At 43.2% G+C, this 19038-nt stretch overlaps 1 protein-coding gene across 3 annotated transcripts; it reads right to left on the bottom strand.

Moving 5' to 3' along the window:
* Positions 1–2777: 2777 nt before the first annotated feature.
* On the bottom strand, positions 2778–18462 carry esrp1 (epithelial splicing regulatory protein 1). 3 transcript variants are annotated; one of them, XM_086112666.1, is made up of 15 exons: positions 18134–18462; positions 16740–16901; positions 16533–16649; positions 14912–15020; positions 14455–14598; positions 13946–14000; positions 13740–13850; positions 13513–13645; positions 13372–13414; positions 12144–12463; positions 10997–11221; positions 9345–9597; positions 7927–8107; positions 6820–6952; positions 2778–5518 (listed from the first exon to the last, which is right to left on the bottom strand). In XM_086112666.1, the coding sequence occupies exons 1-15, from the start codon at positions 18263–18265 to the stop codon at positions 5384–5386; spliced, it is 2253 nt and encodes a 750-aa protein (XP_085968792.1). In that variant the 5' UTR covers positions 18266–18462; the 3' UTR covers positions 2778–5383. The 3 variants fall into 3 exon arrangements, with proteins under 3 accessions (XP_085968792.1, XP_085968795.1, XP_085968794.1); XM_086112669.1 differs by having other exon boundaries at positions 9357–9597; XM_086112668.1 differs by having other exon boundaries at positions 13740–13847.
* Positions 18463–19038: the final 576 nt, after the last annotated feature.

The following is a 19038-nucleotide window of genomic DNA, read 5'->3' as shown; positions in this document are numbered from 1 at the left end:
AGACGGTTTCTTATCTTTTAGATCAAAAGTAAATCAAAGTTAATAAAAGCTGAAATAAACTTTAATCATAGTTTCAAATTTTAATGACGGCTTAGCAAGACAATAAAACGTTACTGAGAATAATCAATCAAATACGCTATTCTGTTCATTGGCATTACTCCAGTAGTCCAAAGGTACTTTTTTTTTTAAATCAAATTAGTGTCTTAAAGTGTCCACTAGGAGGCGACAAATGTGCTCCGTTGGCAGGCGAGTACGGCAAATTACTCGAGGGTGTCGTCGTTTAACGGCGTCTACGTCACCCGAATGTGGACGTCAGGACCTTAGCAAAAGCAACTATCCTATCCTGGATTCCGAGCTGACATTATCGAAAAACAACCACGCACATCTTTGGACAGTACAATTCACAAAAGAAACCTAACACATGTTTTTGGAACATGCAAAGTTAATTTCGCACAGGAACACGGAGCCCAGATTCAAACCAAGAATTTGTGAAACAGCCTTTTGCTAACCACGTGGGTCGCGCTTCTTGACGATGCTACGGGCCAATCAGTTATGCTGGGATTTGAGTGGGATTTACCACCACTATCACATCACAATATCGAGACTAAGTCCTAGTCTATGCAAAAATGCGATATAAGTAAATAAAAAGGAATATTTATCAAATTGGACAAAAACATTAAAAATATAAAATACATCACGCTCTCCTGTGCTACTGATTATTAAATGTGTTAATTGAAATGTCCAGATCGGTAAAGGCTGGGTTTTTTTTCCATCGATGTCAGTTGTAACCACTGAGCAAACAATCAGAGGACAGTTAAATGTTGACGTTATTGTGAGGATGAATTTTAAATTTGATTACTTAAAGAACCAGCCCCATCGTCAGTATACTGTAGTTTAGTTATGTCTGATTCGACGTCGGCGCTGGGCAGAATAGAATGGCATGGCAACAGTAAAGGCTGTAACCTGATTGGATGCGGGGGGAAAAAAACTGCCATACACATACAGTACTGGAAGCAGTGAAGCCAAGAGAAATGCTACCCGATCTGGAAACAAATGAATACATTCACATGGAACAAATAATGTAATAAAACGTCGGTCTGTGTAATGCCGTCATCATTTTGGCATGTTTTATATTTTCCCACGGACAAACATTTACCTATTGTTGCTGTTTGTGTTGCTGTTAAAACATCCTGATGTCTAATTGTTCTTGTGGTCATCAAGTCATTATGATAACAACTGCTTGGGCATAGAATTCACGCAACAACGCCTCCTTCTCCTTCCTCTTCCACGATGTTCATTAACATCCCCATCAAAAACATGAGTTATTATACAATTTTAAATGTGTAGCCCCTCACGTCACATCACGGCGCGACACGTTACCCATCAAGGTGAACCAAACGTAAGCCATGTCATCACGATTTTGAAAAGAGCATGGGAGCATTTGTGGTGCATGTGTGTGTGTACGTGCGCGCGTTTGCAATGACATGGGAATGTGGATCAGCCTCGCCCTCCGTGTGTGTGTGTGTGTGCGTGCGTGCGTGCGTGTGTGTGGTTTACCCGCCCTGTGAGGGAATGCTGCCTTTATGGAGAAGAATATAACTGATTTAGCTGCCCCCCCACACCTGTCTGTCAAGTATATCAAGCAGTGAATGACGCCGCAATTGCGGTGTTGTGAGGATTCGGTAAAAAGGAGGGCCTTTTACGACGTACTTTGCATTACATCCATATAGGAGGCTCCTTATAGCCATGCACAAAAACACGTACTAAAAAAATAATCAAATGCTCGCTTGGAATGTATTTATAACATTTGGTTCTCTAACCTTTTAAATTAACCACAAGATTCATAAATGGCATCCAGGCTCCTCCTGATAAGGAGGTAGAAACGTATGATTTCTCCCAGCCAATCAAGGAGACGATGAAGGAAAAGTACCTTCCTTCCTGCTCACTATAATGATAACAACCCTATTATTATAATGATGACAAAGCCTGAAAAAAATGACAAAAGCTCATTTTGAAAATCTGGAACCATGTGAATTCCACCGGCTAAACAAGCAAGAAAAAATCTGCCAACAGCTTATCTGGGGTCACGTCACCTGAGTAGCAGCTTTAGCAGTGAAGCCAAGACTTCTCTCCCGAGCCACTTTGCCAAGCTTTTTTTCCTGGGAAATCCCGAGGAGTCCCCAAACCAGCTGGGAGAAATTGTCCCTCCAAGGTTTCCCATGTCTTCCCCAGGGCCTCCTCCCGGTGTGTCGTGCCCGGAACACCTCACCAGGGAGGGATCCAAGAGGCATCCTAATCAGATGCCCGAGCATCTGCACTTTATAATACCTATAATACCCCCAAAATAATAAGGGATACATTTTTAAATAGGGTTGGGGGGGTTTTTTTCAATTTAGGGGAAAACACTGAGGTGGAGAGATGCTTTTCATTAACCACGTGGACGACATGATGTCGCGGTGTTACGTGTAGGATTCAGCGTGAGTGTTTGATGGAGTTGAGCAGGCAGGGTGGGGTGCACGCTCATATTAAATTACAACAATGGCACATCTTCCCTGAGGGACTGTGACATGCTTTTTGTCTGCTTTCCTTCTTTCTTACCCTTTTCCTGTTCTTGCCATTCATCCTCTGTGGAAAAAAAACCCACACACCACTAGAGAGTGTATGTGTGTGTGTGTGTGTGTGATCACCGGGGGACCATCTGAGGGAGTTTCCAGTCTAGCCTTTGGGCCACGTTGTCACCCCTTCTTATAACGCAACGTGAATAACGCTAGTCAGAGTGGTGCAAATTTCATGTTTATTTTTCAGCAAGACCTTCCAGTCCTACTACATACACAAAACATCAAGTCACAATGTAAATGTATTCAATCTGCATCTAGAGTTTCTGTTTATTCAGCAGCCTTTGGTAGAGAAATGTCTCATAAAATGATTATTTTCAAGCTTCACTCCGTTAAGATGAGATGCTGACAAAAGTCCTCTTGGTGAATGTAACCATGCGCTACGGTTACAAACAACCGGAGCTCTGCTTTAATCCCCCAACAAAAGGCACAACAGCATTGGCAACAAATTGCGTAGGGCACATTCCAAATCAAATGAGCCACTGAGAACAAGAGTGGTCTAACAGCATTTTGGTCACGTTTGAGATAAGTGCAAAAAATGAAGAGCAAAAAGGCATATCTTTTAGATCCATACACATGAATAAGTTACAAATTTGTCATGTAATTATGCAGTCCATTATTGCAGTCAGAACTTTAATTTTATTTTTTAGCTTGAGTGCTACTGCTTAGATGTAAGAATTACAAGTTGTGTATTTAACCAAACATGAACTTTATCTAAGTCTGCGATCCGTGATGCTAACACACAATGCAGAACGACACAGATGGGCTAAGAAAAGCAGCATCAATGTCGCGGTAATTAGAAACCTTTGACCGACTGATATCCGAACACAAGCGTCAACCCATGCAGTGCATACAAGAATACTCCTAGGCATACATTCTTTATCCTCTGCAAAAAAAAAAATCATTGCAGTACAATGCCCATTGAATGATCATGATGCACAAACTGTTTCGTTCTTTCGATTGTGTTTATGTTAGTATCGGTTTTTATATAGTCCAATATTGTTGATGACTATTTTTCTATGACAAAAATGTTTCACATTTTTTTGTCAGTTTTTTTGGGGGGGGGGGGTGCACTGAAATGGATTAAATGCATTCTCAATGGGGAATCTCCACCCCCCCCCTTGCAAAATGAGCCTAATAGTATTAGCCCACTCTCGTTCTCAGCGGCTCCAACGTAAGTAATAGCGACTCACAGTGTAACATAAACCAGCATTCAAACATCCTGCCGTGCCGTTATGAGCATCGATTGGCAGTACATCGGCATCGGCCCCTGTGTAAACATCGGAAGTTTTGACTGCTAACTTCTTCATGCATTAAAGTTTCCAATACAATTAGTGTGGATTGGAGGTGGATTAAAAACACATCATGTGGATGACAGAAACAAATTAGTGATTAAAACATGGACGACAAAGACAACAATGAGTGGGAGGTGCGGGGCCACACGGAAAAGAATAAAGTAGTCCAAGAGAAGGGTTTAAAAAACATGTTATGATATTCCATATATACAGTATATTCTCAATATTGTCATTCGATTGTGTCTTTTTTCTTTTTTTGTTGATGCTTAAAATAGTAATTTGATTCTTGTTACATTTTGACATTTTAGGGAAAAACATTTTTTTCTGTGTTATTTTAAAAATGACAACTTTATACTTGTAACATGTTTGATGAAAACACATGATTTAGTTTTATTTTTAATGACTCAAAAAATATTTTGACTTTTATTCTCAGAACATTACTTGTGTGTAAAAAAAAAAAAAAAAAAAAACACCCCGACAAATTCCTGACTGTTATGACTTTACTTTTAGGACTTTCTATAGGAAGAAAACCAGTAATTTTTCCCTTAAAATATTTTTTTCTCCCAAAAAAATCAGATTACGAGAATAATGTAATCTAGTATGACTTTTTTGCATAGTATTACAACTTCAGTCACCCAAGATTTTTTTTAATCTGACTCTTTCCTATGCACTATTTAAAAAAACAAAAACTTTTTTCTTGCAAAATTAAGACGTTTTTCCCGAAATAATACTTCTTGCCTCCTAACACATTGATTTGGTAAAATTAAAAACTTTCTTGAAACTAATTTTTTCCCCTCATATTACCATTTTAATCATATCTTACAATGTTAGAATATTAAAACATTTTTTCTAGGACTCTTAACATTGCAAACTTCTCAAAATGCAACTTTTTGTCACCGTAATTTTCTCATATTACATTAGGATTTAAAACAAATAAAATCTAGCGTGTAATATGACTTCTTTTTAGTCAAAAAAGCTTTTTTTTTTTTTTTTAAATATTAAAGCTTTTTCTTAACAAAACTTTGTCCCCCTCATGTTACTTCATTGTCATAACTTCCTTTTTTTGTTAAATTTATTTCCGGTGTGGCCCAAATGTTGTTTTGTAAAAACACTAAATATAGTACTCTCATTCAACGCGCGCGCGCGCACACACACACACACACACACACACACACAGTTGATCTCTTCACGGAGAAGCTTGAAACATTGAGCTCACTTGCTACAAAGTCATTCCTTACTACTTTGGCTAGCAAATATATAATAGTGATGATTCAACTAATGTAACACATTAAAAAAAATTACAAAGCTTTTTTTTTTCTTTCTTTCTAAAGATACACTTTGTGCAATAAAAGACAAACTGCTTTTCTTGGCTAAAGCCATACATGGTATAAAATATAATAGTGGCTGTTTTTGAAGATATAAATAAGACTACTTTGAAAAAAAAAAAAAGCTAACAATACATGTGTGCGAGGCTTAGAGCAGACTCAAGTCCAGGTAGTGTCCGGTAGGCTTGGTCATCAGGGCGGGGAGAGACACGACTGGAGGCTCGCCACCGCCTGCTTGGCCGAGCAGGCTGCTGCTCAGGACGGAGACCGGCTCCACGGCAGTCTGGACATTTGGAGCAACATGGAGGAGGAGGATCTCAGATTTGTCATGTCATTTTCAACCCTATCCTGTACAGTGTACAAGGTTACAGTATCCCGGCTAGCTTCTGGCGGAAGGCCGACTACAGTCTGAACTGGTTCGCCAGTCACACACAGAAAGGGACCCCCCCCCCCCCCCCCCCAAAAAAAAACTCACACCCGTATCGACACCATCACCGAGAAGGAAGCGAGTGTACCTTACACATCAGCTTTTTGATATACTATATGAAGATTGGATTGATTTATTTATAGAAGTGTCGCCATCACTTCAGGTGCTTACAAAGTGCAGTCCACATGTTCACGGACCATTATCATTTGTTTTCATGCAACATGAACACTTGAAGTGTTGGAAGTTACGCGTCTGTGTGCGTTATTGCGGTAATCTGACTTTAGGATTTACTGACACCGGTTTGTTGATGTTGTTGTTGCAGTACTGCAAGTCGGAGTTTAGTAGATTCACGACTCGAACTGAAGTAGCGGATTATATTTTCTCTCTTTCGTTTGAATCCACGGTTCATTTCTCTTTATTTTAGCGTAAAGCGAAACATTGACGTATAATAAGTCTGATATTGTTCATTGTCATACATAGTAACGTATTGGCTGTTTGTTAAAACATAAATAAATATATAGGAAGCGGACCATGAAAAAAAAATGATCGCACTCACAATATTGAGAGGTGGGTGGGAAACAAATTTGATTCATTTCCAAAATGGTCCAGCCCACGTTTCTACTGAATATCTTTTTATTGACTAGATCTACGTTTATTTTGTCTGCTGCTGCTCTGTCATAGAAATTAGAAATGGCTCCCTCCTGATGAGCCCGAACCCCACCCCCCCCTCCTGCCCCTCCGCCACGAGCCTTCAACTAATTCCAAAAAACATGCCCACTCTTCAGGCTACAACGTCCCGGCCGGGGGTCAAGAGCAAGCGAAAGCGTCACCACAGGTGCGCCGGGGAGAAATGATCAACGCCAGGATCGGATGTCATACAAAAGGCCACACGGACCCCGAAATAAATACACCAGCTTGTCGTTATGAAGCACATTTCTGGCTTTTCGATGTTGACACGAGCTCTGCGAGTACAAGTCGAAGCAAGCAGCAGAGGGCGAGAGTCACGGAGCGGGGAGAGGAGACAGGATAAACTCGTTTGCGAGCCTCCGGGCTAACACGGCGTTGTCTGACAACCCACACCCTCGACACAGGGACATTTGGATAAGGATGTTTGGACTCCGTTGAGGCAAATGGTGGACACAAGTTGCTTCGTTTACCTGATAGCCCTGCACCGCGCTAATGAGGTCTTTGCTGTTGTAGGTCAGACCCGGCATTCTCAGGAAACCCCCGGGGGTGGAGAGGGCGGACGTGGAGGGGAAGAAACCGACGGTCGTGGGCGAGCCAGGTGGGCTGCAGGGGAGGAAACAAAAAAAAAAAAACAACAAAAAAAATTGTTATCTACACGTGTGTACAAGTGTGCGTTAATGCGCAAACAATCGCGGTGCTGCAATAGCACAAACCGAGCTTTCTCAGTGGCAGACGGCTCAACATTTGGGCTCACCCCTGTCGAGCAGGTTCTAATACCAAAGAGTTGAGTTGTTGAACTACTTTAACCACTGAAGGTCACATCAGAACGTCCTCACTTTGACAAGGTGGAGTGAGGACTTCAATATTCAATGTTGCTTTTCGGGGGGGAATATTGGCGAGCCGAGGTAAACGGTCAGAGTTTGTTGATTTAATTCACTGCAGTAAGTAGCTGGAGCCTATCCCAGCGGTCTTCGGGCAGTAGGCGGGGGACACCCTGAACCGGTTGCCAGCCAATCGCGGGGCACACAGAGACGAACAACCATGCATGCTCACACTCACACCGAGGGACAATTTGGAGTGTTCAATCAGCCTGCCATGCGTGTTTTTGGAATGTGGGAGGAAACCGGAGTACCCGGAGAAAACCCACGCAGGCACGGGGAGAACATGCAAACTCCACACAGGAAGGCCGGAGTGGGGGATTGAACCCAAGACCTCCGCACGGTGAGGTCGACGCGCTAACCACTGGACCGCGCAGATATGAATGAGTGAATTAGATTTAATATTCATACGATCAAACATTAACTGGGTGGCAGTATGTGTCCTCCCCCGGATATTGACACGATTCTCTGAAGACAGGCGGACAAGGGAGTTTCATTCGACTCTACCGCGTCTACAAATGTGCTCCAAAGTTGCTCGCCGTTCACATTTCATCCGTAGAAAGCTTTGAAAAATGTGACGGGCCGAACTGTAGCACACAGTTGAGCCTGTGGACTCAGCAGCCCTTGGACCGGATACTGTGATGGACTGATCATCATATGAGGATACACAGTAAGCTAGGCAAAGTGATGGCTGCTTACCTGGGATAGTAGGCTGTGTAGTTCATATATAGCTGTCCCGAGGATGGGTAGTAGGCATGTCCTGGGGGGAGGGTGCGAGGACCTAGCAGCACTTGACCGAGTGGAGGATAGAGGGCGGTGGCGGCCTCAGTCGGCAGGACAGGTGGCGTGGGGGTGAAGGAGTATGATGGCGGAGATAAACCTGGAGCAGAGACAACAGAAACAAAAACAAAAACAAACAAAAAAAAAAGGCGTCAATCCATTTGAAGTGTGCCAACACAAAGACGTGATTGTGCCGTGTGTTCACGGTTTAGGAGAGGCGCTCATGCACGCTTGCAAACGATGACCACATTCACTTCACCGGACACACACGTGTTAAATGTAGACACAATGTGTACCGCATTGTTTGTAATGTTGTCATAACGTAGAGATGTTGGCTTTTTTTTTTCTTGTTTAGACTCTGAATTGGTTCAAAGGTGAAGTGGGTGACCGTGGTTTGCAATTGTCAGCCTCCTTGGAATTAACTTTGGCTCTACGTTCCCAAATCAGGCAAAGCCTCAATGCTGGAACCTTAACCACACTGGCAAAGTGAATCGAAGATATACGTCACGTTTCATTCCAATGACGAATGACTTCTGTAATTTCGTATCGATCTGAACCCTTTTCCCTCCCAAAATCGGTATTCGGCTCGGGGCATTATATGTGGTGATATGGAACAGGATCTCACTATCTGGCATGTATTGCCAGTCATAAAAGTTAAGACGTGTCCCGACACGACCCCAATTCTGTCGTCAGTCTGCCTTGTGTTCCGTTCGCTCATGTGAACATCAACGCATCGAGAATGGGTGTTTGGAAAAGTGCGAGTGAAAGGTTTTAAAACAACCTCATTTCTGTCAGCTGTCATGTCTGCTGTTAAGCCCCGCCCACCTTTCCTGAATTAATGAGACGAGCACAAGAGGTGTGCCACTCCGCTGCACAACCAAGACGAACTGGTAAGACTGGAGATTAAAGAAACAAGCTCTGAGTCACATTTTACCCCTCCTAATTTTTTTATGCAACCCTGAATAATCACTGATCGATGTAAAAAAAAAAAAAAAAGTGAAAGGGAGTGTAACAAACAAGTGTCTGGTGTGAACGACAAAGTGAATTCAGATCAGAATGTGTAAGGTCCAAACTGAAAGAGAACATTTGGCATGCAGGCTCGTGAATTAATCGCACTAATTTCTTAAGAGGCACCACATCTGCAAACTGATCACACACACACACACACACACACACACACACACACACACACACACACACTTGTGAATCTCCTGGTTAGACCAGTATGTCCAGTCCACACTTCTAGATTGGAGAAAACCCAGCAACGCTGCCCCCCACGGCAGGAGCCCACCTACCCCTGCAGGCCCAAAGCACCCCCAGCTCCCAGCAGCACTTACGTCTGGACTTACATGGCGGGGGGCTGAGCCCTGTCCCACTCCTGTTCCGGTTGTGTGTGTGTGTGTGCGTGTGCGAGAGCGAGCCTCCCATCAGCACCAGGCCCATCTCCTCGGCGCTGCAGGGGAACACCTCCACGTAGCGGCTGTTGGGCCCGTGCTGGCAGGACATCACGTGCTTGTGGAGCTGCTGGGAGGCGGAAAGCGCTCGCTCTGCCGACGTCATCTGGATAAAGCAGTCGCCTGATGGACGACCCTGAAAACACGCGGAGACATTACTAAACGATTCAGACGACAAACCATCCACTCCCAACACCCCAGCGTGAACCCCTGCGGCTTCAACAGTGAGATTTGTGGATTTTCCGGTTTCCAGGATCGTCACCTTGGCGTCTAGTCTACGCTTCTGTTTTATCCACCCAAATCATGTAAACTGTTCATGATTTTTTTTTCAATGAGCTCCATTACGTCGTGTTCACCATTCATGTTTTTAAATCAAATCCTCACAAGTTGAATCTTTCGGATCAGTATTCAGATCTGCTCTGATCAAGCGCACCCCCCCCCCCCCCCCATCATGCTGAAAAAAAAAAATGAACGTGGAAAACAATGCGGTCCACCAAGTATTTTCGCTTCGGTGTTACTCTGTGCGGTTTTAACTGTTTGTTTGTTTGTTTCTTCCAGTTGTGTTAATCATTTCTGTTTTGGAAGTACTTGTAAGTGTAAAACGTGCGGCTCATGTGTGAGCTTGCGAATGTCACATGACCAAACTCAAAAAACAGGTGAGCTGTAATTGGTCGTTACCTGAGCAATGAAATTTACGGTCAACAGTAAGTAACGAAATGGCCGCCCCCCCCATCCCCCCCCGGATAAAAACGGGTGGATTTTGCTGCTTATTTCATAGTCCACAAAAGTAAAATTAATCAGAATGCCTCGTATGTATTATTGGGGAAGCATAGAACAATATGATTGTACAAATTATTTGACTTGACTTCCCCTTTAATATAGAGGGTGCAGAATAAATACTTGTGTGCTCAATAGACCGTTTTGGTTCCAGGCCCATTCGCAATAGGTGAAAATCCATGACATAGAGCAGGGGTGTCAAACTCATTTCCCATTGTGGCCACATACAGCCTCGCTCGACGTAAAGTAGGCCGGACCATTAAAATTATACCATATTCTGCTATAAATAACCAAAATAATGTATTTCCTTTGTTTTGGTCTAAAGAAGCGCAAGAACATTAGGAAAATGTTGAAATTGAATAAACAGATCTAGCGGATACTCCATGGATTGCACCTTATTAAAAGTATTCATTCCGTGTCTTTTATTCACTTTTAAATTATCCTGCGGGCCTGATCGAACCGCCTTGCGGGCCAATTCTGGCCCGTGGGCCGTATGTTTGACACCCCTGACATTGGCCTGGCTTTTTTTTTTTTTTAATATAGTTTTACCCCACTCCATGCACTTCTCCTATCCCACATGCACGGGCATCACAGTAAGTACATACACATATGAATCACTTCATAGCGGAGGAACACTAAATGTAACGAACGCGGCTTATATCACGGACGATGCGCTCAACAGACTAAACGTTCCAGTTCATTTGGCCAAACCAATCATGCATATGGAGGGACTCGGTGGTTGCAGTTGCTGCATGTACCTGCTGATTGAGGACCATATGCACACCGTGCGGTCGAACGTCGTGGGTGAACTCGCCCAAGAAGGCGAGGATGTCCTCTATCCTCGCCGAATAGGGTAAGCCCCGCAGCCTCAGGCAGTCCCTCACGATGATGGGAGGGGGCAGGAGAGACACCGTGGGCAACACTGACAGCAAGGGGGCGGGGGCCACAGGGATCAGCGGGGCAGACGAATAGCGGTTCAACACCTGCAACCCAAAATGGCACATTTATGACACTTGGCTTGGATTGGTCCTAAACTCCAAGAGCCTTCGACCGAGTGCAGTGAATTTTGGTGCAGCGGAGACTGTGATTCAAAGAACAAAACTGACTTCTGCATTGGGTATATGAGTTTGATTCCAAATGCAGAATGTTGATAATATATAGCCTACGGGTTTTATGGGAATTGTCCGAGTACTTTTTTCCATAATAACTGACACACAACAGTCCAACGAATACCTTCAATATACGTTTCACAGGGTCCGTACACGTGCAACGTCAGCCAGTTTTAATCAGATTGTTTGAATATTGCTGTCTAAGCAAGTAACAGGCTTGTCGCCAACAGGATCTTACTATGTTTGCATTTCGAGAGGTGACCAATAAAACTGAACTCGGAGTTTATCATTCGAGGCAGAGAATTGTTTGTTTATGCAGTTTACATTGTTTATATTGTCTATACTGTTCAGATTACATATTAAGTCTTTTATACAGTGCAGCTGCTATCTTGTCTTAGCTGTGTGCGGTTAATGAACGGCATGTTTGCATGCATGTTTGCACTGAGGATGGAGAGGAAGAAATTTCATCTATGCTGCATGTCACACATAAAGCACATTTGACAATAAAGATGACCTTGACCTTTAAGTCTAGTTGTTTTTGTCAGGTGGGCAGTAAAGACGCAAGACAGAATGAACAGAAGACAAAGGAGAACTTCCCTTCAGTAACTGCGCAAAGGTAAACACACGGCCCCAGTTCCCGCCCATAATAGGTCCTGTTTAGTTCTTCTTAATCAGGGAGTGGGGGAAAAAAAAGTCATGGAGTCATTCTGCAGTGTACACATGCAAACGGATCAATCTGCCCTTTCAGGAAAATGAAAAGACAATCGCATTGAACGCTGTTCTAAATTGCAAGTACCTGCTGGACCTCCGCTGCAGTGCTCTTGAATAACTCAATATATCTTCTTCCAAGGATCTCCTTGTGTTTCCTAAGCGCACACTGGGCATGTTCGTCGCAGGCGAACAGCACAAAGGCGTCACCGGTGGGTCGGCCGTCCGGGTAGCGCACAAATAGGATGCCGTCCCTGCCTCCGCTGACCGGACACGTGTCTTTGAGTCCATCCTCCGGCGAGAAGAAGGCGAGCACCTGCTCGTGCGTGGCCGTGAAAGGAAGACCTCGCATCCTCACTATGATCTGGTCCTCGCGGGACAGGAATACGGCTACTTCGTTGGACGTACCTGACACAAGGACACGGCACAGGTTTAGAAAACGTGGTACGGCGGATACAGTCTCCATTGGATGCCATGATTGTTTTTGATCAAAGGAAAGAAAAGGTCCCCTGTAAAGTCCAGCCTGCTGTTGGCACCATTTGAGATCACGTTGAGATCGCTCAGAATTCTGTAGGCTGCATCTTGTCGAAGCATTTACGGCCCTGTTGAGTCTAAACTTATTTGTCGTCTAAAGAAGGAGAACGTGTCAAATTATGGGAAGTCGTGCTACATCCATCATGCCTAGTCGATGAGAGGAGGGTTGGGGGGGGCATCCAAATGAGGCAGATTGACATTCAATCATGCCAAACGTTTTTGAACGGGAAATATCTGTCAACAACAACAAGAAAAATCTATTTTATGATTATAAACCAAGGAGCGGGCTGAGCCTTTTCTACAACGGCAATTTTTTTTTTAATTTGGAAATGTAAATTGACGATGACAGCCAACTTGTCATTGTGGATACATAGATGGGTTCTGCATTCAACGCAATGACTTCCATCTTAGGGCGGCCCGGTGGTTGACTGGTTAGCGCGTCAGCCTCAAAGTGCAGAGGTGCAAGGTTCGATTCCGGCTCCGGCCTTCCTGTGTGGAGTTTGCATGTTCTCTCCGGTCCTGCGTAGGTCTTATCCAGGTACTCCGGTTTCCTCCCACATTCCAAAAACATGCATGGCAGGTTAATGGAACACTCTAAATTTTCCCTAGGTGTGATTGTGAGCACGCATGGTTGTTTGTCCGTGTGCCCTGCGATTGGCTGGTTCAGGGTGTCCCCCCCCCCCCCAAGGCTCCAGCACTCCCCGCAACCCTTGTGAGCATAAGTGTAAAATGTATAGATGGATGGACTTCCATCGTCTCATGAAACAGGTTGTCAGCCTCACCTCCTGCTATTTTCAGGAAGTCTTCTCCAGTTGCCTTGTAAACCTGCAATGAAAAATTAGTCCATGAAAAAAATGACACCATGAGCGGGAGGCGAAGGGCTTGGTTTGCTTTCGGTAGTCAAGCGGCGTCTGACAGGCTACCTCGATGTATCTGTTGCCCATATGATGTTTGTGTCTTTGCAGCGCCAGGTCTCGATGTTCTTCGCTGACAAAACGAACGAGGGCCTCGCCGTTCCTCCTCCCCTGAGCGTTAAGGCACAGTGCAGCCCCTCCTCTGTGCGACACCGAGCAATATCCGATCAGACGCGTTTTGGCACGTGAGTTGGTTTTTTTTTTTGTTTTTTTTGCATTGAAAGCAACACACTCACTTGGCAATATTTAGTCCGCTGAAGAAGCGGGCGATGTCCTGGTCTGACGACTGCCATGGCAACCCTCTGGCTCTGATTACTGTGCTGTCACTGACTTTCGCCGTTTTACTGCTGCAAACAAACATTCAAGGTGAAGTGCTTGTGCTTCATGAGTGACTTGAAGGAGACCTAAAAAGGAGTAGCCGTCTGGAGTAAACATTACTTACCACGTACCCGTCTCAAACTTCTCATTAACTCTTTCCGGGTTAGAGAAGGTGTGACCTGCAATTAACGAGTGCCAAAAATGAAACCAAGTACAGCATAATTCATTGTTTAGCGTTCAATCGTGGTTATTTAAAGTTGTGTGGCAGTTAACCTCTCATTCATTGTCAATCAAAACGGAGCCTTATTTGTCGAGGTAGAATATTCATTTGTTGCATTGTGGATTTCATGACCGCGTATTGGAAAAAAGCGCTTCATTTACCAGCCGAAAGTAACCATTAGCCAAATGTAACATTCAAACTGTTGCGTCAATTATCTATTTTGCATCAATTACGCTGCCTTGCAAATGAAAAACTAAAACGAGTCATTTGTGTGACGTCGCCGTGCACCCGAGTGCTCGGCTCTTCGTTTTATGGCGTCTCTTTCGTTCAAATCATCAACACGGCAAGATACATCAGTGTCACAGAACCTTTCGCCTTTTGTTGAGTTAGATGCAATGGCGTGCGCTACTCACAAAATGGCTCAGAAAGCAGGCTAAGTACGATTTGGGCCATCAGCTGGACCTTCTGAACTGCTACTTGTGGAGGCATTGCGGCTAAAGGATCCAATGTACCCAGGGAGCTGCACATAGCAGGCGCTTCTGTTGGTATGTTTAAAGCTGAACACGACGTCGGTCAAGGAAAGTGAAAATGAGAATGGTTGTGAGAGCGGAAGAAAGTAAAGAAACCGGCAGGGTTAGAAACAAGAGGCTGAGGTCGTAAATTGTGTCCTGTTTCAATGAGTGTGGAGTAAGCTTGCCCTTGTCGGTTAAACACACACACACATACACATTTTAACCGAGTGCTCAACAAGGTGCTGGTCATTTGCATTTCAAACTGTGAATTCCTGATGGAAACAACCCATGTCTCAGTTGTGGTGCGTGTGCTCTCGTCATAAGCAGTGGACAAAGAACAACACGAGTTCAAGGATACACTCCGCCATGGCGTATACGTCCAAAGCGCCCAGGTCAGAGGGGAAGTGCGTCTTGAACTCTTTACGAAGGTCAAAAAAGGAGTAAAAACAGTCTGGGATCAGGATGCTCTGGAGTGGAAAGACATGAGTTGACAAACATGAGCACAGGCTGCCTTTTTTATAACTTGCTCGTGTAAGACATTCGAGTATGTGGTATCCTCTCGGGATTGTATTACAGAACACTCGATTTGAGTTCTTCTCAATGACATTCAGGGCATGGCATCGACTAGTCGCTCATAACTTGTGGTTTGAGGGTTAGGGTTAAAATGTCTTCTATTTCTGAATGGGCAGCTTTTCCAAATGAGGGAGAACCAGTAAATATCTAAATGTCCACTATCAGAGTTGAAGGAGAAATGATTCCACGACGAATTATTCCCACCATGCAGAATCCACACTGAATGGGGCCAGAACACGGACAGGTTTCTCAATCGACGCTCTTGCGCTCTTATGTGCATGTTCTGCATCAATTTGGTATATGAGCGGTCCTTTGTGACAATGGCGTTTTCCAGGTACACAGGACGGAATTTTGGACCCCCACCCCAAAAAAATGGTACGCGAATTGATTTTCTATTGGCATCACGAAACATAAATACTTTGGGTTTGCATGTTTGCAGTTGTCAAGGCTTTTCCTAATGAACTAAGTGAGAGGTTATCAAGGTCAAGGAAGTACAACATTTTCATTGTTCAAAGATCTCTGCATATGGGGGAGGAACGAATGATAACTCGTTGTTGGCAGTGAGTGGCTCCAAGTGTCAAGACCTCTAAGTATTGTGGCGACACCGAATCAGAAAAGAAGTCAAGGTACTTTGAGCTATTGGAAGAAGAAGCTATTTCTTTGTGTAACGGAAACAACGCGTGAAACTTGTGGATCACCACACAGAACACCACCCACAACCATACCATTAAAAAATTTTAAAAAAAAGACAGCACAACAGAGCAAAAACAAGTAAGCATAACGTACGTACATACAGCTACTTTTACTACGGAAAAATACAAAAATGTCTAAATATTACGATTGAGCACTGCAAATATGTACAAATATGATGCAAGGCATGCTGGGAAGGAGGGGGGGGGGTGCACCAAAGAGAGGTCACGCACAGGACGCCATCCAGGCTATAAGACCGCCACTGGTCAGGTAATGTCGATTATTACACAGCATTCCACCATCCTACGTTTTTTTTCATCTACGGTAATAATGTATAATGTACTGGGGAAAAAACCAAACTATGACATAATCAGTGACTAGTTGACATCAGGTGGATGACATTTATTGACATTTAAAAAAAATAATAAAATTTTATCGTGCAACTCAGGCAGTTTCCGGGCTTGTGTTGTAGTCTTTTAAGATGTGGGAAAATGTTGGCGGTGACACATTGTGCTCAAATGTGGTATGCGCATGGGTGTGTTGCAGTCATCAGCTCAACATAAGTACACCTCAGATGAGTAACTTCAACCAGGAACACCGCACTGACATAACAATGTTTTGTGCGTCCGCGCTGCAAAAAAAGGTTCCGGCAGAAAGGAGTGAGAGAGTGAACATCCGCCCTGGCCGTGGGGCGTTCACCTACGCAGCCCGCTCACCTTGCTGGCGGCCTCGGGGTGAATCACTTGACGGATGTGGAGCTGCCCGTCGGTACATAAACACACTGACGTGCCTGCACCTGCGCTGTTCACTTCATTCGTCAGCTGGAGATGGAACTGCGGAGGGTTTCGAAACAAATTAAATCTGGCATGTAAAAAAAAAAAAACACTCGTTGACATTGTGCCACGGACTGTCTTAAGTATTACCGTATTTAAAGCAGTCTCCAGGTTTTTCGCTGTAAAGACACAATCTGCTCCGGACACATCTTCTTCTTCTTCCACAAGCTCCTCCACCAAATCCTCCTCCTTTTTTTCATCCGTCAAGTCTGACACTTCAGCCTTAATCAGCAGCTCGTTCACCTTGCCCAGCTTGACAAAAACAAAAGGAATATTTTTCTCAGAGTGGTATATTAATGAGAAAATGATCTGATTTTAGGTTTAACCAAATGACTGCCATCTCATATTTAAGGCCATATCAGCAAGAGGTGACACACAATTGTGAGAACAGTTTGTTGAGTCATAGCTTCTATTACTGTAGAGTAATAGAAGCTATGACTGTAAATAAATAAATAAACGAACTCAAAATTTCACGGCAACAAACTTTGATAAAAAGGTAAGTTTGACAATTCAACGAAATAGTTGTGAAAATTGGCTTTCTCACATTTCACAACAAAGAAATAATTAATAATTAAATTATTAATAATTATCCCCAAATTTAAAGCTATAAGTAAAAACAACTCGCAAATTGTTTGGAGCAAACAACTTGTTTGCTCTCTTGTGCTAACGTTGTTGCCATAAACATATTTTAAAGTCGTTCCAATTTAAATGACTGAATTTGCCCAATGAAATACAAGATGCGCTTTTTGCAGTGTCGACTTGAAGAATAAACAGGCTTCGGGTGATTCCAGCAATCGTAAATATTAATAATATAGAAATGCAATTTTACATGGAACATATAATCTGTGTGTAACTGACAAAATCGTTGAACACTTTCAAACTTTAAACATGTATTTGTAAAGGGGAGAAAGTCAGACTTGACGAAAATGTCTGCGTTGATGTTTAAGTAGTTACGTCTGTGTGAATACTGAGTTGCAGTTCAGGGTAGTCCACAAGGGTTGAATCGTTGAAAAGAATATCACACAGGCACGGTAAACTGTATAATCTCACTAATAAATCTGTATAATCATTAGTTTTTAACGTCACAATAGGGGCATCCCTTTAGGAGGAAAACATGTCAGACCTGATTGTAAGTAGACATGGAATGTGGACAAAATGTTATCGTGTCAAGTGTGTTGTCAATTTAAAACATGAATTGAACACTTAATATTAGATTTTAAATGGGGAGGGGGACGCAGTAAATAGGATTAGATGGTTTTATCAATTACTATAAACACCACTTTTAGAACATAAGAGCAATGCAAGTGTACAGTATTTGCATGAAAAATTTGACATCTCAAGTTCAAGCCTTACAACTAACACGTGGTTGTTGGACGACAATTTAATATGAAACTATTAGAACCCAGTTGAAAAGTTGCCCCAGTTACAATCATGATCCTTGTTTGCGAATGCAAAGGAGGATTCCATAAAGTTTCATTGTTTACCTTCTTGCTGTTGACATCCACCTGCTGCCACACCAGCCTCGCGAGTTCCTTCTCGTCAGAGCCCAGCAGCTCCCCGCCGGCCCCAGATGTGGCGGCGCACAGCACCAACAGGTAATCTACTTGCGCCGTCATTCGAGGACCGTCGAAAGTAAAAAAATATATTTCAGTCCTCCACACGTAGGCCAAAGGGGAACGAACACCTTTGACACCTGATCGCGAAAGCAGAGCTCCGTGGATCCTCGGGATTTCGTCGGCGAGGTTCAGTTCGATGTCTTTTTGTTTTTTGTTTTTTTTTTAACTGAAGGATCCCGAAGCCACCATCGCGAAGCAATGGCCGAATATCGTTTTTGTAGTGAAGCGACTACCTGTGGTGGTCACGTGATTTACCTACCTGCCGCCTTCTTCCCGCCTCCAGTGACGTGGCAGACGATCACACGGAATGTTTTTTTTTAAACGGGACAGATTGGCAAGTGTTAAAAACTAAGACAAACAAACAAACAAATACAACTAAATGTGGATGTAAATATGTATAATAGGTAATTATAACAATACTATATTTTTATTGTTTCCAATTTAATCGTAATTAAATAGCCACATATTCAATAACAAAAAATGTTTCGATTTCTTAGAATATTTTACTCATATTTGTGTATTATATTAAAAAATTAGCTTGTTTATTTTTATTTCATTGTTTTTGTTTGTTTATTTCCTTATTTAAAATTAATACATTTGTTACTAATACATGTTACTCATATTTTGCATTTCATGTAAAGCTGTTTGTGTTCAATGTAAAACACTATCGTATGATGTGCTTTGCTTCATTATTATAATTGTATTTTTAAAGTTCACCTTTTATTCATTCATCTTCCGAACCGCTTGATCCTCACTAGGGTCGCGGGGGGTGC

This window comes from Hippocampus guttulatus, chromosome 6 (genome assembly GCF_054856545.1).
Source record: "Hippocampus guttulatus isolate MCC_2025c chromosome 6, RoL_Hgut_1.0, whole genome shotgun sequence".
Taxonomy (NCBI): Eukaryota; Metazoa; Chordata; class Actinopteri; order Syngnathiformes; family Syngnathidae; genus Hippocampus; species Hippocampus guttulatus.
This window is presented reverse-complemented; position numbering and strand designations above follow the sequence as displayed.